The sequence below is a fragment of the Myotis myotis genome, unplaced genomic scaffold (genome assembly GCF_014108235.1).
Source record: "Myotis myotis isolate mMyoMyo1 unplaced genomic scaffold, mMyoMyo1.p scaffold_m19_p_3, whole genome shotgun sequence".
NCBI classification, from domain to species: Eukaryota; Metazoa; Chordata; class Mammalia; order Chiroptera; family Vespertilionidae; genus Myotis; species Myotis myotis.
Genome location: NW_023416335.1, coordinates 155109133 through 155130677, shown reverse-complemented (window position 1 = coordinate 155130677; position 21545 = coordinate 155109133). Strand labels below are relative to the sequence as shown.

General features: G+C 38.5%; 1 protein-coding gene and 1 pseudogene across 11 annotated transcripts in view; one reads left to right on the top strand and one right to left on the bottom strand.

Moving 5' to 3' along the window:
- Positions 1-21545, top strand: part of SLC16A7 (solute carrier family 16 member 7) — a 164787-nt gene that overhangs the window by 78994 nt on the left and 64248 nt on the right. For 10 of the 11 annotated variants that reach the window (XM_036299178.1, XM_036299183.1, XM_036299185.1 and 7 more), the window contains 2 exons: positions 18281-18412; positions 20811-21057. In XM_036299178.1, the coding sequence (XP_036155071.1) occupies positions 20841-21057 (217 nt within the window). In that variant the 5' untranslated portion in view covers positions 18281-18412; positions 20811-20840. Of the gene's footprint in view, positions 1-18280; positions 18418-20810; positions 21058-21545 lie in introns of all 11 variants that reach the window. The other variant, XM_036299179.1, reaches the window with a different exon arrangement.
- On the bottom strand, positions 11526-12817 carry LOC118650632 (annotated as a pseudogene).

Below are 21545 nucleotides of genomic sequence, written 5' to 3'. Positions count from 1 at the left end.
CTGAAAATATATTTTTCTGTTGTTTAAGTCACCCAGTCTATAGTATTTTGTTATAGCAGCCCAACAGAGACAAAAGCACATAGCAAGTCACATGGCCAAACCCATAGTAAAAGTGAAAGGGAACTATTTAAAGAGGTGAATACAGGGAGGGGGATAATTTGTGGCCAATTTCCCAATCTACCATTATTGTGTTACTATATAGTCCTTGAATAAGTATGATGCATGACTTAATAAAAAATATGTAGGTTATAAATTAATGAATTAGTTTCTTTCAGTATAAAACATTAAAAAGGAAAGCTAACCCTTTAGAAAAAATGACCTGGAGTCAGATATTTTGATATTATTCATTGCTTACACATCATGCACTTAATTATTAAGTGTACTTCAGGACTATTATATGTTTTACTAGTTTTGCAGATGATCTCATATTTCCCAGTGAATATATTCATGAGACCAAATGACAATGCAGCAATGCAGGCTAAATATTAATTAAACCTACCTTCATGAAATCTGTTCAAAACTTAAAATCTCTATTATTTCATTGTCAATCGACCTTCAGGCAAATTTTCAAGAAATTTATGAGGGTGCCATCATGAATATGTGTTCCCAAGTGTCTCTTGGATAAAATATGACTCATGTCGTTCTTGTTCTTAAAATGATTAAGCCTCAAACCTGAACTTGACAGCAGAGTCATTGTACAGATTGATGTTCTCAATGACTCACATTTGACAGATTTTGCTTCTGATTTATTATGCTTCTAGGTATAAACAATTTACCTCACTTTTTAGTATTTTTACTATGCTCTTTTACTAATTGGATGAAGAAAATTAATTTCTTTTATACTGATTTCTTGTGCATTTAGAATAAACTAATTTTAAATTAGTTTTACTTTATTAAAACATATCATTTTAATGTGTTTTTTAGTATGCTGACATAATTTTTCTCTTTTCTTTTTTATGTCAAGTAGCTTCTGATTTTTAAAAAATGTGTACTTAACAGAACACTAATACATACATATATATGTATATTTATTAATTATTGTTTTTTTATTACCATGTTCTAGTCAAGCACAGCAAATGTACTTGAAAAACAATAAAAGATAATTAGGTCCAGCCCCCACTAAATGAGCTTGTAATTTCTCAAAAATAAAAAATAAACTAAGAAATCCACTTTTCTCTTACTCCTCAGGAGTACTTGACTAATTATAATGTTTTAAAATATTTTTTAAAGAATTAAAGTACATCACATTAAAAAAGAAAACAAAATGCAATAAATGGAGTCAGGGACAATAATATAAAATTCCTTCCTACAGTATTTTCTTCTATTAAGTAGATAAGAGAAAATTACTATTTATTATATACTTTACCAAAATAGATTTGATAAATACAACCAATTTTAAGTAACATTTGAATAAGTTAGAAAGAAGATTCATATAATGCATATTCTGGAGCCTACCATTCAACTGAAGAATTCACTAGAAGCATCACTTAAAATAATTTTATTCCTCTTCTTTTTCATCCTCAACCTGCTCCCCAAAAAGGTGACCATTTTTTAAAACTTAGTATTAATTCATTGCTTTGTGTGTGTATGGGGGTATCTTTGTTTCCCAGTTTTACTGAGATATAACATTTTGTAAATTTATGACATAAAACATGATTTCATACGTATATGAAATGATTGCCCCAATAAGAGTAGTTAACACCTTCATCACCTCATATAATTACAAATATTTTGGTGGTGAGAACAATTAAGATCTACTCTCTTAGAAACTTTAAGTATATAATAAAGTTTACTTAACTATAGTAACCATGCTATATATTAGATCCCCAGAATGTATTTATCTTATTACTCAATGTGAGTACCCTTCATTCAACATCTCTCAAATCCCCCATCCCAGACCCGCTGGCAAACACCACTCTACTCTTTGTTCCTATGAGTTTGATGTTTTTAAATTCCACATATAAGTGGGAGAGATAGGAAAAGACAGAGAGAAGCATCGATGTGAGAGAAACACATCGATTGGTTGCCTCCTCCAAGTGCCCCAACCAGGGCAGGGCCGGGGAGGAGCCTGCAACCAAGATATGTGCCCATGATTGGAATCAAATCTGGGACCCTTTGGTCCGCAGGCCGACACTCTATCTGATGAGACAAACTGGCTAGAGTATAATCATTATTTTTAATAATAAATCTTCCCTCCTACTCTGGGAGGGCTTATCTAGATTACTATAATGCATTTCACTATTTTGCTGATATATCCTCTATCTCCCTTCAGTCATTTTCTTAACCCTATCTTTAGGATTATGTTCTAAAATGCAGACTAACTAAATAATTCTCTTGCTCAAAAAGCAGAATAAAAATTAAAGAAAAAACAATAATTCTCTAATATGTCTCCAACTAAATATTTCTTGGAATCACATGAGATCAGAGAGAGAGAGAGATCAAATCGTTTTTTCCATTACTGTTTCTCACCATTGCTAATGCCATCAGTGGAAACAGCAACAACAACATTGCCTATGTAAATAACAGTTCATGTCTCTTAACACTCCCAAAGTCACTGCTCCTCAGGGCCCAAAGCTGAGGTGCAGGCAGTAATGGCAAAAATGTTCCCTGTCCAAATCTACACCAAATTTGATCTTCTGTCTCCTAAAACATCACTGCATACAGAGCCTCAAATTCTTTCAGGAAAAGTTTATTTAACTTCTGTGTTTAAAATCTTTTCCACTGGAATCCCCTTTCTGCTGTTGTTCCCAGATTTGAAACGTTGTCATTCTAGTAAGCAGGCTAGAAGGGATAGCAACTCGTTCCTATTTCAAATGTTTGTCACGCTGTCTGTCAGGCTAGGGTGTTTGGTAGGAGCAAACAAAAGCCAGAGAGCGCCATGCTCTCTTGTGTTGCATGAAGGAATGTAAAGGAAGCATTAGGACAAGGAAGTAAGCGAGAGCTTTTCATCCAGGGCTGAAGCAAAGACAGAACAAGCATGAGTGAATCGCGTGGAGCTGAACGGAACCCAGTCAGGCAGGGGAATCTCTGGTCTGAAATGCTCGGTAGATGCCAGGGTGTATGCGAAAAAGGCAAGTTGGAAACAAGGGAAACTAATGAAATGCTTAATTTGAAGATGATGCTTGGAATTATGGATGTCTTCTGCCCAGTTGGCAGCCAAAACTGAAAGAGAGCAGCCTTTAGGAGAAAGCTAAGGGGGAGGAAAAGGAATGCAAAGTGCAATGGGGAAAGGTTTCTAGTAGTTGTGTTACTTCTAATTTGTGTTGGTACATGTATGGCATCAATTCCCAGAGGACTGTATTTGATTATTTATTCATGTATTTTTGTGGGAGCCACAGGCTTGACTAGTGCAGTGAGAAAAGGGGAAAGGGAACAGTAAGAGTTTCTTCTCTGTGTTTGTGATGAGAGTTCATTCCGGTGACCTTCCAGAGTGACATGCAGGATCAGCCAATTGATTTATTTTCAACAGCTCATGTTGTTCCAGTCTAGGTGGTATTTAAATTCGGGTTCATTTTTTTTTCCAGTCAGCACTAACTTCATGACCAGTGTTCAGTGAATATTACGGAACAATAACATCAAATTCTAAATACAGGGTTGGAAATTGTGAGTTCTGTGGAACTTCACAGTGAGGCTTCCTTAGAGAGAATCTTCATAGTGAATCTTCAGAATGTCATAAACTGTCATGAAAGTGATCACTTTCAGCTCTACCTCCTATTTCAGCTAGGTTTCATTGATCTTTTATAAGAAATGATGGCAGTTAACAGTCCCCACTGATATCAGTGTCATAAAATTTGTAAGTTTGACAAGAGGAATATCTTTTGGAATGTTTGTAAATGTTTATTCATTATTAATCATCTTATTTAAATTCTATTGAGCAATATATGATTGGCATGATTCCTGTTTGGTAGTTTATAGTATAACTAGAGGCTCGGTACATGAAAATTTGTAAACTGGGGCTGGGGGGTGGGGCCCTCAGCCCAGCCTGCCCCCTCTCACAGTCCAGGAGCCCTCAGCCGCACCCATCACCCCACCCTGCTGCTGCTGCCAGCCGCCACAGCTGCCAGCCCTCGGCCCTTGCAGCCGCCACGGCTTTGTCCGGAAGGACATTTGGCTGTCTGGCCTAATTAGCATATTATGCTTTTATTATTATAAATTTTTTTTAAATTTAAGGGTATATAAATGGGATAAATGGGAAACAAAGATGTACGGTGTGTGAATTGTACTATTAAATACTTCTTTAAAACATTTGAGTATATAATATGTGAAGTGCTGTTTTCATTCTATCTTTGAAAAATATCTTCATGTGATTTACTTGCAAAATCAAACCAATTGTCCCACTTTTATGGGAATATATTTTATTTACTTTTTATTGAATTTATTGGGATGACATTGGTTTGCAAAATCATACAGGTGTCAAGTGTATAACTCAACAAAACATCATCTGCACACTGCATCATGCACCCATTACCCCAAGCAAAGTCTCTTTCCGTTTCCATTTACCTCCCTTTGCCCACCTCTACCCACCCCCCTCTTTTCCTCTGGCTATCACCATGCTGTTGTCTGTGTCTGTGTCATATATATCTAATCTAATAAAAGACAAACATGCAAATGGACTGTACTTTTGCTATGCCCTAAGCCACGCCCGCAAGCCAATCAGAGCAACTATATGCAAATTAACCCAACCAAGATGGCAGCCAGCAGCCACAGAGCTGGAGCGAGCAGGAAGCTTGGTTGCTCCAGTGATGAAGGAAGCCAAGCTTCCTGCCTTCCGAGGCTGGCTCTGAACTCCACTCAAGGCAACAAAGTTTCAATTATAGAAGATAAATAAACCCCAGATACCTGCTTTCAGCCAGCCATGGCCATGGAGCTGGAGAGAGCAGGAGGCTTGGGTTGCCCCTGGTGATGGAGGAAGCCAAGCTTCTCGCCCACCCCGGCCAGCTTTGAGCTACACTCAAGGCTACAAAAAGTTTCAATTATAGAAGGTAAATAAATCTCAGAATTAAAAAAAAGAAAAAAAGGAGAGGCTGGGTGCTTCCATCGCTGGGGGGCTTGGCCCAGACAGGCCAGGCAACCCAGTGGGGACCCCCAACCCTAAAGGGGGTGTGGACAGCCTGAAAACAGCCACCAGCCCCTCACCCAGGCTGGCCAAACCTCCATGGGGTGAGGGTCCCTATTTGGGGGGCTTGACCAGCCTGCAAACAGCCATCAGCCCCTCACCCAGGCTGGCCAGGCACCCCAGTGGGGACCCCCACCCTGAAGGGGGTGTGACCAGCCTGCAAACACCCATTAGCCCCTCACCCAGGCTGGCCAGGCACCCCAGCGGGAACCCCACCCTGATCTGGGACACCCTTCAGGGCAAACCAGCCAGCCCCCACCCATGCACCAGGCCTCTATCCTATATAATAAAAGGGTAATATGCAAACTGACCCTAACAGCAGAAAGACTGGGAATGACTGGTCACTAGGACACACACTGACTACCAGGGGGCAGATGCTCAATGCAGGAGCTGCCCCCTGGTGGTCAGTGTGCTCCCACAGGGGGAGCTCTGCTCAGCCACAAGCCAGGCTGATGGCTGCCAGTACAGCGGTGGTGGTGGGAGCTTCTCCCGCCTCCTCAGCAGCGCTAAGGGTGTCCGACTGCAGCTTAAGCCTGCTCCCCACTGGCAAGTGGACATCCCCCAAGGGCTTCCGGGCTGCCAGAGGGATGTCTGATTGCCATCTCAGGCCCAATCCCCCAGGGAGCGGCCCTAAGCCAGCAGGTGGTTATCCCCTGAGGGGTCCCAGACTGCGAGAGGGCACAGGCCAGGCTGAGGGATCCCCGCCCCCCCCAAGTGCACAAATTTTTGTGCACTGGGCCTCTAGTATATATATAAAAGCCTAAGTGAGTGGCCAGCCGACTGGCCAGTAGTTATGATGTGCAATGATCACCAGGGGTCAGACACTCAATGCACAGGCATGGAAACATGGAACAGACTGATGAATCTCAGAGAGAAGCGGGGAGGGGAGAGGATGGGAAGAGATTAATCAAAGATCTTAAATGCATACTAGAGGCCCGGTGCACGGATTTGTGCTCTGGTGGGGTCCCTTGGCCTGGCCTGCGGAGATCGGGCTGAAACCAGCTCTCTGACATCCTCCGAGGGGTCCTGGATTGTGAGAGGGTGCAGGCCAGGCTAAGGGTCCCCACCAGTGCACAAATCCGTGCACTGGACCTCTAGTATATACATTTTTTTAGTTAATCCTTTCATCTTCTTTTACCTAGTCTCTCAACACCCCTTTCCTCTGACAACTGTCAGTCTATTCTATGTATTCATGCCTCTATTTCTAATTTGTTCTTCGATTTATTTTCTCATTAGATTCCACATATAAGTGAAATCATATGCTATTTTTCTTTGACTGATTTATTTCACTTAGCATAATAATCTCCAGGTCTAGCTAGTATTCCATTGTGTAAATGTGTACCACAGCATTTTTATCCACTCATCTACTGATAGGCACTTGAGCTGTTTCCAGATCTTGGCTATTGTAAACACCCTGCAGTGAACATAGGGGTGCATATATTCTTTCAAATTGGTGTTTTGAGATTCTTAGGATATATTCCCAGAAGTGGAATCTCTGGGTCAAAATTCAGTTTCAGTTTTAATTTTTTGTGGAAACTCCATACTGTTTTCCATAGTGGCTGCACCAGTCAGCATTCCCACCAACAGTGGGTGTAGGATCTTTTTTTTTCACATCCTTGCCAGCACTTGTTGTTAGTTGATTTATTGTTGGTAGCTATTATGACAGGTGTGAGATGCTGTCTCATTGTGGTTTTAATTTGCATCTCTCTGATAATTAATGATGTTGAGCATTTTTTTCATATGTCTATTGGCATCTGTAGTACCTCTTCAGAGACGTGTCTAGTCAAGTCCTTTGCCCATTTTTAATTGGGTTGTTTGTCTTTCTGGTGTTTATTTGTATAATTTCTTTATATATTTTGGAGATTAACCTCTTACCAGAAGTATCATTGGCAAATATGTTATCCTGGGAACATATTCTTTTACAGCACAAGACAATATACTTCAATATTTTAATCATGAGAAATGAAGAACTATTCAGATGTATACCATCTTCTGAGGATGTCATACAAGAGCTTTTATGGAAACTAAATTGTGATTTGGGAATTGAATACAATTCTAAACACATTTAAGGAACTAATGCTTGACCTTTAGTAGCCTCTAGTATTTAATTAAGCACATGTCCCTGTCTGTTTACAATCTGGAATTCCCTCACTTGTTTCTTTCAAATGAACTTTTCACATTCAGCCTATAGTTTTTAGAATCTTGAAAAACTTGCTCAGATACTGTCTATCTGTTCATTAGTTATTTTTGAATGGCAGTAGCATTTTCCCAGAGAAAGAGAGAAATATGTTTTTCACATGCTAAGTTTATAAATAGGACTATTTTGGTATCAGAGAATCAAATATGAGCTGAAAAGGAACATCAGGGAACACTTAATCTTACTCTATTTTTCTTTTTCTTTCTTTCTTCCTTTCTTTCTTTTTTTTTTTTTTTTTTTTTTACAAAAAAGCAAACTAAGAACCAGAAAGTCACTTGTGCAAAGGGTTACAACACTTTATTATAATACTGTGACAGTTATTGTGATATATGTATTTAAATTTTTCAGTGTTGTATCTCTGTACGTCACATAAAGCAAATTACAGGACAATAGTCATTCTAATCACTTGGCCATTGTACATTTCCAACAGTCACTATTCCTTTCTATTCAGGCTGGTAGCACGTTTTATAGTATGACCCTTTGAACAATATTTATTAAAGTATTTGGTCCTAGTTAGTGCAAATAGTAACTCAGTTCTGTGTGAGAAATGTCTCTCTCAATAGACTTAATTATAGAAAAGTTAAGTGTATTAGACCTTTGGGGACCACACCATTGATCATTTCTTCACCTACACTCCCACTATTTGGCAAACTGAAAGAATTTACTAGTGTCTGACTTAAGCCTATAAAGAGGATACTATAGCTGAAGCCCATTAAAATGAACCACCCAGTGAATTTAGAGAAATGGTATTAGTCAGGATTCTAAAACTTGGAAGCAAAGGGCTGTGGAACTTTTAGGAACTTAATCAAGTTATTACTTGTGTCTTCTACTATACACAATGAGTGAAATTAATTTGGTGTTTTTATTTTTGTTCATAATCATTGTCTCTACCCATGCTTCTCATGCTTCCATACCCGCTGACTTTGAGCTAAGCTATATGACAATAAAATGCAAGCCAATGACATACACGTCATGTCCAAGAGTAAGCTTTAAATGCGTTTGTATGTATTGACTCTATACCTGTAGTCCTTATGTTCCAATATGAGAACATGTCCCTTTAGTCTAGATCCCTAAAAATAAAAATCTGTTTGAAGGTCTGCTAAAACACCAGAGCCAACCAAAGATATAGCTGACCCATAGCCTCCAAATAGCATGAAAATAAATAAGTATCTATTGTTGTAAATCCTAAGATACTGGAGTTGTTTGAGAGAACAACAAAATATCAGATTGGACATGTAAAACAAAATCCTCCAATATATAGCATGGGCTTTAGTGATGGGCAGCTGGTGGTCAGGACCCTGCTAGAGGAGTTAAGAAGAATGATAACTTGTGTTAGGCAGCAGCAAAATATTTTATAATACTTTCGCTATGATATCTTGAAAGCCAGAGAATGCACACAGTGCAGTTGGGGTTCTGGGACAAGAGATTTGGAGAAAAAAATGTTGGTAGCATGAGTTGGCTGTTATTAGCTACTAGAGGCCTGCTGCACAAATTCGTGCACCAGTGGGGTCCCTCGGCCTGGCCTGCAGGATCGGGCTGAAACCGGCTCTCCGACATCCCCTGAGGGATCTAGGATTCTGAGAGGGTGCAGACCAGGCCGAGGGACCCCACCAGTGTACAATTGGTGCCAGGGAGGGATGCAGGAGGTTGGCCAGCCAGGGAGGGACCGTAGGAGGGCTCCAGGGCATGTCTGGTTCATCTCGCTCAGTCCCGATCAGCTAGACCCCAGCAGTAAGCTAACCTACCAGTCAGAGCATCTGCCCCCTGATGGTCAGTGCACGTCATAGCTACTGGTTGACCGGTTGACTGTCTGCCCCCTGGTGGTCAGTATATGTCATAGCAAGCAGTTGAGCAGCCTTAGCATATCATTAGTATATTACGCTTTGATTGGTTGAACCGATGACCAGATGACCAGACTCTTAGCATATAAGGCTTTTATTATATAGGATGTTTAATAGCTACTAGAAAAGGGAATGAAACTTTTCATCTTTGCACACAGGGATGAAAAGAGAAAAGGGACAAGCCACATATTACAGAGCTTGCAGGGTTGAGGAATACATTTCCCCCCAATCTTTAGTCTGGTAAAACGTCCTCAAGCATGGCCTTCTCTAAATTCACTGGGTGGTCCATTTTAATGGGCTTCAGCTGTAGTATCCTCTTTCTTTTTTTAAAAGAAATATTTTTATTGATTTTAGAGAGGAAGGGAGAGAGGGAGAGAGAGAAATAGAAACATCAATGATTAGGGAATTGTTGACTGGTTGCCTCCTACACAATCCTTCCTAGGGATTGAGCCTGCAACTCAGCCATGTGCCCTGGCCGGAAATCAAACAGATACCTCCTGGTTCATAGGTCTATGCTCAACCACGGAGCCACATCTGCCTCTTTCTTATGAAAATACATGTGATTGCTTTTAGGGACCACCTGGATAATCCAGGATAAGCTCCTCTCTTCAATTCTTTAACCTAATCAGACCTTTTTGCCATTCGTCTTAGTCTGTGGGAGTTACTATAACAAAATACTGTAGACTGGATGGCTTTCTGGAGACTGGAAAGTCCAAGGTTAAATAGGTGCTAGCAGATTCAGTGCCTAGTGAGAACCAGCTTCGTGGTTCATACATGGCCATCTTCTTGTGTCTTCTCACAAGGCAGAAGGGACAAGGGAGCTCTCCTGGTGGCCTTCTTTTATAAGGGCACTAATCCTATCTAAGCCTATTCATGAGGGATCCACCCTCATCACCTAGGCGCCTTCCAAATTCCTCCTCACAGAGAAGATTAGGTTCTACATATGAATGGGTGTGGGGGGTGCACAAACATTTAGTCTATAGCATTCCACACCTGGTCTTCTATAGTTGAAATTCTTCTCTCATGAAAATACATTTATTCCATCCTAATAGCCCCAACAATAGTCTTGTTCCAGCAACAGCTTAAAATTCAAAAGTCCAAAATCTCATCTAAATGTCATGGAAATCCAATATGGGTAAGACTTTAGGTTTGAATCATCCTGAGGCAAATTCCTCTCCAGCTGTGAACTTATACATATTTCAAAGTATAATGGTGAGGCAGGTATAGACTATCTACTCTCATTCCAAAGGGAGAAATAGGAAAGAAGAAGGGGGTAACAGGTCCTAAGTAAGTCCCAAACCCAACATTAAACTTTAAGAGCAAACAACATTGTCATATGGTCAAGTATAATCTTCTTTGACTGGATGTTCTGCCTTTTTGACTCACTGGGGCTGTAGTCTCACCTCCACGACTCTAATGGGCTGGAGTCCACTGGTTCTTCAGGGCTCCCCTGGGCATGTCCTGGTTGGGGCTGTCTGCAGAGCCCCACCCCTGCAGCAGTCCTCTGCTTGGGCTCTGCCCCTGATATCTATGGCTCTTCCTGGATGGGATTCCGAGCCTGCAGCTCTGCCTGGCATCTTTTGAAATCTAGGTGGAGACAGCCATGCCCCCAGAGCTCTTGCATTCTGCACACAGGCAGAGATGGTGGAAGAGTTTGTAAACCATGGAAGTTTTCAGCCTGTATCTTCCAGAGGGGTGACCACAATGACCCCATACTCGGGCCCACTGGAACTGCACCTGGGGCAGCCAGGGGGCTCAGTGCTGGAGTGCAGAGAGCAGAACCAATGAGTGAGGCAGCACATGCCAAAGTCCTACATGCTCAGACAGACCCTCCTTTGAAACCACGCTGCCCCTGGGGCTCTGGTACTCGGCCTGTGAGGGATGAACAGCTTTCAGGATTTCTGAATTGTCTTGGGGGTCATTTTTCCACTGTCTTATAGTAACTCTGGCTTCTGTAGAGATGTATGACTAATCTTGTGGAATGGTGTTCCTTTAGTGTTTTTCTTTTTACCACACTTTCTCATCCTTTTCAGTATGGATGGTCTGAGAACTTTCCAAATATTTAAGTGCTGCTTCCTTTTTGATTAACAGCCTGCCTTCGTTCATTTCTCTCTTCTGAACATTTTAAATAATGCACATTAAAAAATGTATCCTTACAAATTGTTCTGCAATCCAAATATACAATAGATTGGAAAAAAATAAAAAAAAAAAAGCCTTGGGCTGGGGGTAGGGGTAAGTTGGAGGGGATAAATTGGGGGGAGGGGAGAGGACATATGTAATACTTTTAATAGTAAAGATTAAAAAAGAAAAGCCAATGTAAAAAGACAGGTCAAACCAACTAGATCAGTACAGGTTTTATATGGCTCCGACTTTACAGTTTTCTTGCTACATCATCAATGCCAGAAATCTGTTCCTTCAGCTGGCTCCATTGCTTGGGATTTAAGGAAATACCTTTTTTTCTTGTTTTATTTCACTTTCTGCATCCATCCAACATTCTCTAATATCAGTTAGTACTTTTCCTTTCAAGTCCTGAACACTGACAGATCTCATTTTCCCAGTCTGAAACATTATCTCTACTGCTTAGAAGATGACGGGCTCTTGAAGCTTCAGTAGTCTTTTGCTTCTTATTATTATTTTATTTTATTTTATTTTATTTTATTTTACTTTATTTATTTTATGTTTTTTTATTAAATTGATTGGGGCGACATTGGTCAACATGAACATATAGGTTTCAGGTGTGGGTTCCGATGTTACAACATCTGTCTATTGCACCATGTGCACATCACCCAGAGTCAAATCTTCTCCTGTCACCTTATATTAGGACCGCCTTCTCCCTCCACCCCCTTCCTTCTGGCAACCACCACAATGCTGTTTGTGTTCATGAGTTTCAGTTTTATATCCCACGTATGAGTGAAATCATAGCTTTTTAACTTTAGCTTTTTCTGACTGACTTATTTCACTTAGCATAATGTTCTCACGGTGCATCCATGTTGTTGCAAACAGCACTGTTTCATCCTTTCTTATGGCTGAGTACTATTCCATTGTGTATGTGCCACATCTTCTTTATCCAATTCTCTATTGTGGGACACTTTGGTTGTTTCCATGCCTTGGCCACCGTGTGTAATGCTGAAACAGGGATGTTCGCTCTCTCACTGCTCCATGCTCACCCTGCTGGGCTCCCCGCTCCCTCTGGCCCCACAGCCCTCTATTCCTCCAGCCTGGCCAATAGAAGTGCCTGCTACTGCCATCTTTCTTCCTTCTCCCTGCAGGCCGAGCCCTGAGCTACAGGCTACAGAGCTGCATCTGCGGGCCAGCTGCACTTTTCTCTCTTCTCATTTTCCTGTTTAATTCCGGATCCCACCTTTACGTGTTTCATTGTGAGGGTCTCTCAGGTGTGGATCTGTGTTGAGCAGGGAAGGGATTTCTTTGTTGAATTATAGATGGTTAACTTGTTGAAATGTCCAGGAGAAAAAAAAAGTTGAACCCTTATGCTGCCATTCCTCTGACATCACCAGTCTTTTGCTTCTTTATAGGTTTTTCTGAAGAAACGTGCTTTCTCCTCTTTAACTCTTTGTCAACTTCACTGTCAGAATCGCTTCCAGAAGAGCTTGAAGAAACAAATTCCTTTGATTTGGGCAGTGCTCCACTCCTGCAGCCGACCATCCCTGTGCTCGCTCTCTCGCTCACTACTCTCTTCTGACTTTTTCCTCTAAGGAGCCAGGAGGAATCAAGGCCACTCTTTCAACATTTTGCTTAGAAATATCTTCAGCTAAATGTCCAATTTCATCACAGCTCCTACAGTAGAAGTTAGAAGATGATCATAATTCAGCCAAGCTCTTTTCCACTTTATAACAAGGACATTCTATCCCCCATTGTCCAGTAACATTTTCCTCATTTCCATCTGAGACTTCATTAGAATGGCCTTTATGTTCTGTATTTCTACCATTTTCTATTTAAGATGACAGGTATTCTTTTAAGAAGATGTAGGCTCTCTCTATAGCTCTGTGCTTTTCTTTCTAGGCTCTCACCAGAATTGCTCTCAACAGTCATTTACAGGCATTAATCTTTTTCTAGTATGTACCTCAAAACCCCTGTCACGCAGTTCCAAAGCCACTTTCACATTTGTTAGTATTTCAGGGAGCTCTCTGGGACCTCATTTATAAGGGTACTAATTCCGTTTACAAAGTCTTCACTCTAATGACCTAATTGCCTTCCAAAAGCCCCATCTCCTAATTCCATCATATTGGAGATTAGATATTAACATGAGAATTTGGGGGGGACACAAATATTCAGTCTATAGGACCATGTAAAGCATATTATAGATCTGGGGGTTAGGACAGGATATGGACATCCTTTTTGGCAGTCACTATTCAGCCCATAATAATTGTCTTTTCAAAATTCTAAAAGTATAGTATTAGGGGAACTGTTTAGTATGGGATATCAATGTCTAATTTTTCATAAATAATTCTGTGCTGGTTCATATTATTTTCCCATTATAAAAACAATTTTAGTTAGTTTGACCCTATTACAATGAACATTTTCAGAGCCCTTTTAACTGCAGCTATAATTTACATCTAAAAATAGGTTTTGTGTTACTGACATTTTGTGGGCCATGCACTATTGACACCTCTCTTGTCTAGTTGTCAAAGTGAATCAGTCAGTAGGGTTTAAAAGATGGACCACTTTAAAAAAAAACCACAAAAAACAAACACAACTTTCCAGGACTAGATTCCAATTTTAATTCAGTTATGTGTTGGAAAAGAAAATATTTGGTTCAGCTTAATTCTTGTTATAAAGTTGGGCGAGTTGTCACCTAAACTTAAACATTGTACATTAATTTGGCTCTCCTATATCCTTTTATATAATAAAGAGGAAATAGAGAGCAAAGGAGCATATTAATTCCTTTAGGTGAAAACAGGCCGTTTTAGAGGTAAGATGTAAAGAATAACTCGTGCTTTAGCTCTAAACCAGCGGTTCTCAACCTGTGGGTCACAAACAATGAAAATACATCCTGCATATCAGATATTTACATTACGATTCATAACAGTAGCAAAATTACAGTTATGAAGTAGCAATAAAAATAATTTTATGGTTGGGGTCACCACAACATGAGGAATTGTATTAAAGGGTCACGGCATTAGGAAGGTTGAGAACCACTGCGACTATCTAGAAAAATTTATTGTGAAGCCAATAGTCTCCTAACCACTACTGATTTAATTTGGGATTAGTTTGCTAAGTACATTATTTCTGGACTGTATTTTGAAACATAAAATTCTGGATGCCACAGACCAGGGGTGGGGAATGTCCGACATGTGTGCATGCTCTATAAGGCCCACAAAATCATTAGGTCTGGCCCCGCCAAGTCATTAGGGGGTGAGTTAATTAAATGTTTGACCAAGTTCAGCAGGCTAATTTTTAAGTTGATAATTTTGTATGGCCCACTTCTGATGTTATAAATATCCAAATGGCCCTTGGCAGAAAAAAGGTTCCACACTCCTGGCATAGACTATTTAATTGATGTATCCTGATTTAGATTTGGTAATATTCATAAAACATGTAAAGAAACATTCTGATATTCTGTACAGCTGAATGAGAAAGACCCTTGAATATAATACTAGAGTATAACTATTGACCATTGCTGATATTTTCATTACTTTTTTTTTCCTTTAATTCTCACCCAAGGATATGTTTTTATTAATTTTAGAGAGAAAAGAAGGAAAAGGGAGAGAAAGAAACATCAATGTGATAGAGAAACATTAAGTGGTTGCCTTCGGAATGCACTCTGACCAGGGATCAAACCCACAACCTGGGTATGTGCCCTGACTGAAAATCAACCTGCAACCTTTCAATGTATGGAATGATGCTCCAAACAACAAAACCTCACCTGGCAGAGCTAGTTGCATTACTTCTTTATCCTAGATCTTCTTCATAAAGTAATCAACAAAGATTGATTTCTAGAAGATAAGGCAAAGTTCTTGGGGGTTAGCATATCCTCCCACATAAGTTTTTGACAAACACTTTGTGCGGGTTCAGAATGAGCCACCCCAATATGTGCCTCTGTGGTGTGCAGATTACTTTGAGCTAAAGGCCAACCTAGTCACAGACTCAGGAGAAACTTCTGCCCCTCCCTTAACTACCTAGAAGGACTTGAATCAGGGGTCTCGCCCATAATAAGACAATATCAGAGATAACTTTACGTATCTGTAGACCAGGGCAGACTTCTATTTACTGAACATCTGCTCTTAGCATCCTGCAATGACCCTTTGAAGCCCCACGATGCATTCCCTCCCTAGCTCAGGGTGTCCCATATACCTCAATCGCCCTTTCTATCTTTGAACCTCTTGTGCATGTGGGGTCTCTGACTCTCTCATGTATGTGGGTTCCCATACATATGTATGTATTAAATGAGCCAGAAGAATCTGCAGGGTAGAGGGAAGTGTATTCCTCCCCACAACTTGAAATAGTCAGATATTTTCAGTAGTCATCAAGTCACCTTCTTGTTAACAACAATGATATATTGTAGTCTGTATTTTCAAAAACATTATAAAAAGATAGGTATGGCCCTAGCCGGTTTGGCTCAGTGGATAGAGCGTTGGCCTGCGGACTGGGGGGTCCCAGGTTCCATTCCGGTCAAGGGCATGTGCCTGGGTTGCGGGCACATCCCCGGTGGGAGATGTGCAGGAGGCAGCTGGTCGATGTTTCTCTCTCATCGATGTTTCTGGCTCTCTGTCTCTCTCCCTTCCTCTCTGTAAAAAAAAAATCAATAAAAATATATAAAAAAAAATAGGTATGAATAAGTTGGAACAATGATGAATTTCTAAAGATTTTGAAGGATAGTTGGGATTTTGCATTCCAAAGAACAAGTATTTGAATTCCAATGGACAAGGCAGGAGAGATTATGTGCAAAAATTGAACTTGGGACTTCATCATGGAGGCAAAACTGAAGGAGGATATTTGTAAGCAGCCAGAACAGTTTCCAAGTTGGTGTGTTCAAGTGGAATCAGTAACAATGGGCCAGACAAAAAGACACTAGTCATGGTACCAATCTGATCACTTGCTGGACGTTACACTGGAAAAATCACTTCACACCTCTGATTTTTTATATCTGCATCTATAAGTGTGATTAAAAAATACAACTTTCTCTTAGTTTTGGGGATTATGATAATTCATTGAATCTTTAGAAAAATATGAAATTCTCTAAAGTAATTTTTTTTCAATGCATTCTGTTATAACTAAAACCCATTATAAAACATGGGATATATGTAAATTGCAAATAAACCAAATTTGCTGATAACCACTGCCCAGATTCCAGCTATAGTAATTTACACTCTTTTTTTAAGAAGAGAATAAGCTTTATGCCTATTTGGACTGAAGGAAACTTTCCAGAATAGTTGCTTTCTCAAATTCAATGACAGCCTCCTCACTTGCTTTAAGAATTGTTGGTCTTCTATTGTTTTTTTGTTCTTTGTGTTTTTCTTTGTTTGTGTTTTTTTTTGTGTGTGTTTTGTTTGTTTGTTTGTTTGTTTTTTGTTTTTTTGTCAAACACACAAATTGTAAAATACTGTCTTTTATTTTTAAAACCAAAGACCAATATATGCATTGTATAACAATATCTGCATAAATGTGTATTAAAATATACTATATTAATCGATGTAGAGAAAGGAATGTAAAATCTTTTATTATTGCCATTCCTACCAGGGGGGAAAAGCTCTAGATATGGATTGGTCTAGACTAGTTAGGTTAAGGCTCTGTGAAAATTTTGTAGAATTTAGAACGTGGACTTGTCAAGATTTCTGTTATTATGATCCTTGTGTGGGTCTTCATAAACCATAATAATTGGGCATAGACTAGAGGGACAGAGCCCAATTTTTAGGAATGTCTAATGCTTTCCTCTGAGGCTTTGCCCTGAACTCAAGCCAGCTCTCTCTGCCCGAGGGAACAGAGAGAAAATGTATTTCCTACCTGTGGATGTTCTGGTTCCTTGGGATAGGATGGAGCTGCTATGCTTGAGCTATCTGGCTTAAAAAAGTCACCAAGGCTCCCAAGGATGTGCACCTGTACCCACTGCAGTGACCCAGACTTAGGAGGCCCATTTAGGTGAGCTCATCCTTCTCAGCACAAGTTAAAACTTTAATTTTGGCTTTATCTCTCAGATTTTATCCATGACTTTCTAATTTCCAGTCTTCATTCCCCTCCCCTCAGTTTCTCACTGACTTGGCTACTAGAGCACAGACTTTCTTCATTCTCTCATACCAACCTCATCTGACCTAACGGCTGGTCAGCTTTCACTCACCACTTCAGGTCAGGAGGCCCTGGATGCAAGGCAGGCAGCTGGTTATGTAATAGAAAGAGTTGACTTTTTCTTAGTGTTAATCTAAGCAAAGGAATGTTTGGGCCAAACCAAATAAACTCTTAAGGACTAGCTGCTATACAGTCACCACCAGATTTAAGATGAAATAAAGATATTTGATGTATTAGGGAGGGTTAGCAGGTTCATCTGTCGCCCAGACTTGATTAGGAGGTTTGAATTCTAAATCAGAGGAGTCCTAAAATACTTTTCTTTCTCATGACCTTGTCTGTCTCATTGTAAGACATGTGTATTATTGATAGTATTTCTAATAATTTTCTTTTAAAAATTTCTCCTTATTTACATTGTCAATGGATATTTTCTTTAACTGAATTACACTCAATGAATGCCAATAAATTCCCTTCTCATATTGGTGGATATGTAATCTATTGTTGCTTATTGTTTCAAAAACTAATTCTTCATTTTATATTTTTTCTCATGCACATACTTAATCATTTTGTTCATACTTTAGTTATCCTTTGAATGGATTGGCAAAGAAATATAAACCTAGATATATGTATATATGCATGCAAGGTGAGGCAAAAGTGATTTACAGTTGTTCATATGGAAAATAATACAAAATTAATAAATAATACATGAATAAACTTTGTGTTTTGCATACTCACAACTGCAAATCTACTGTTGCCCAATCCTGTATATTCAGTTTTGCTCATTATTAAACCTTAGTCACAATGTACTGGAACGAGTTATAGCTAGTGGCTTCAGTGAGACTTGTAGAACTCAATTATATATGTAACCCATGTTTTCTATTTCTTTAGATAATCTGGAGTCTGCTCTACCTCTCTTCCTCTGTATTGCCTTCAAATACCACACTTCGAGGAATAGTGACTGGACTTACCAATTCCACGTATAAACCAAAGAAGTCTGTTCAAGTGGGAATCTGTCAACAGGTAAAGTTATACTCCGTTTTCTTGATTATGCCCCAACAAATAAAAGCCATAAGTTGTATAAAATATTATAGAATTGAGCAAGGGACAATAAATGAGGCCAATGAGTGTGTCTGATTTGGACCTTGACTATTAGTCATCTCAAGAGTTGTTAATAATGAACAGGTGACAAACTTGAAAGTATAATTTTTCAAGGGTTAATTGGTCTTGAGTTCACTTTGCAATGACTTAGTTAAGATATCATCAGATTTCAATTTATATGGAAGAAACAAAACAGGTAGGAGATAAGAAAGTGTTAAGAGGTATATAAATAGTTACTTGTAATTTGTAGTATGTGGTTACAATTAAAATTAAGGAAATATGCTATAAATAGAAAATAAAAGATCATATACTAAGATAAACTGCTAAATTGTGCAAAGAGGAAAAAACAGCTCAATCATATAATGGTTTCACTTTTTTCTTTTTTTAAAATATATTTTTATTGATTTCAGAGAGGAAATAAGAAGGAAAGAGATAGAAACATCAATGATGAGAGAGAATTATTGATTGGCTGCCTCCTACCCACCCCTCACTGGGAATCCAGCTGGCAACCCAGGCATGTGCTCTGACCAGGAATTGAACCGTGACCTCCTGGTTCGGGCAATGAGTTCACTTTTTCTGTGAGCATAGATTTCTATATGTAAAATAGAAATCTCAACATCAACCTAGCTCATTAGTAAATGTTAATATTAATATTTATAACATAATTGAATATTAGTAAATTTCAGTGTTATTCACTTGATATGGTTATCTAAAAATGTAGAATTAAAATTAGTTAGAAATGTTATTATGACTCTTGAAATGACTGAAAAATAAATCATCCAGTTGTATTTTTAAGTGTTTACGATAGCAGATGTAATAAAAGCTATGAGTTTAATCTCATGAATTAATAATGAAAGATTTTTTTTCCCTTTATACAGCAGGAAAATTGCAGAATAAGGTCTTTAAATTTCATAATTATTTGTACGCTCTGGTAATAAAATAAAGTAGATGCCCACATAAATGCCCTTTGGTATTTCCTTAGTATTCTCCCATGTTTTAAAAAAAAGATATTTTCAAGCAATAAGAAGTTTGACTACTTTAAAATATACTAACAAACTTCACTAATATGTAAATTCATATTCTTCAGACAACTTTCAAAGGTCGATTGCTATTTCCAGCTCATTTAACCCACATGTACAACATCTCTTTTTCTCTTTCTTTCTTAAGTATTAATACTTTTAAAAATATATTATTTCCAGTGCTCCTGTGCTATAAGCCGAAATTCAAATTACATATATAGATAATTTTTGTTATTGCCAAGAAAGCAAAAATTATTACAAAAGCAGACTGTAAATATACTGAAGACATTCAAATCTTTCATGTCATCAGTGTGTATCAATTAGTAGAACAGGGCAAATAAATGGTGATCAAATACTTAAAGTCCTAATCAGACTAATTACAGAAGAAAAAAATATCAAAGGCATCCAAATCAGAGTGAAAGAAGTAAAATTGTCTCTGTTTACAGAAACCCAAAGATTTTGCCAAAAACTATTGGAACTCATCAGTGAATTCAGTAAAGTTGCATAATACAAACAAATATTGGTATTAGGGAACAAAGTTGTTTGCAATTTAATATCAATTGTATGAAATTATGTGTGATCATTGTTTCCACAAGAGAGTGGATTGTAAAGCAAACAATTATGTTCCTTGGCATAACCAAAAAGAGAGTACCTTTCTTTTAATAAACAATAAAGTACTATCCATTTGACTAAGAGAATATCATTGCTACAAAAAATATGTAAAATCTTTCATTAAGAAATTTTCTAAACCTATAAGATTAGAAATTGTATGGTTTTAATGACCTAAGTTAACTTTAATGCAATTCCAAGTTGGAATTGCATTCTTATAGGTTTAGAAAACAGATCTGTGCTAAAGTATTTTTAAGTAACCTCAGTTATTTTTTTTCAATCAATGATTATATAAAAACTCAAACATTTTGTATTAAAAAATATTCCGTTTTAAGTGATGCTAGCTCCATTTTCTTTATACTTAGAAATCAGATTGAGATTGCTCTTATTTTTTTTGGTTGGTACTTCAGTACAGATCTGAAATCTTAACTTTTCTTCAAGTAATGTTTGCTTCCATAAACCAATTAAATGCTTTCAGGTCCTAGCACATAGCAGTCAAAGTTACATACCTCATTCCATTATTCAAGTTCCTTTTCTGAAAACTTTCTGAGTACAAGGGTATTAAAAATATTCATGAAAGATGGTATAATTGTAGCTCTAACTGGAAAATACTATTTATTTTAATGTCGATCAAGAGTGAAATATAAAAATGAAAATAGGGTTTAAATCTGTATTTCATTATTTGAAAACAGGTTACCTGAATTGCAAAGAGAAGAGCAGAAATGCCACCACCTGCAGGTGGCCCACCACTACACCCACCTCCTGATGGAGGATGGGGCTGGGTAGTGGTTGCAGCGTCTTTTATCTCCATCGGATTTTCATACGCATTCCCCAAAGCCATCACAGTATTCTTCAAAGAAATTCAGCAAATATTCAGCACCAGCTACAGTGAAATAGCATGGATATCATCCATTATGCTGGCTGTAATGTATGCAGGAGGTAAGGTTCTTTTGAATAAACATAATTCTGGATTAAGAAAACAATTCGTCCACCCCACAATGTTGTACATGTGGCATTTTGGAATAGGAAAACCCTGTTTTCATATGAGCCACTTAAAATCAACTAAACTGGTAATTGGAATGGAATTTTTAATAATTTTAGTGAATCAGGATCATAAACTATTCACATCATTCTGAGTCTTACTAGAATAGTTGTTTGAATGAGGATTTCTTTGTACAACCTAAGATTTACTAAATTATGGACCTTCTAAGAGTCCATTTAATTTGGAATAAAGTCTATAGACTACAGTGTTAGTATCATCTCTTACGATTGCTACAGTTACTAGAAATGTTTTCTCCTGAATGAGAAACTGTGAATGCTGTTGACAGTTGATAAGCCAAGGAAGTACTTCACCTTAAGCTGTGAAAATGGAGCGTGATTATGTACCTTTTGGGTCCATTCACGTTTGCATGATTGAAATAATTCTT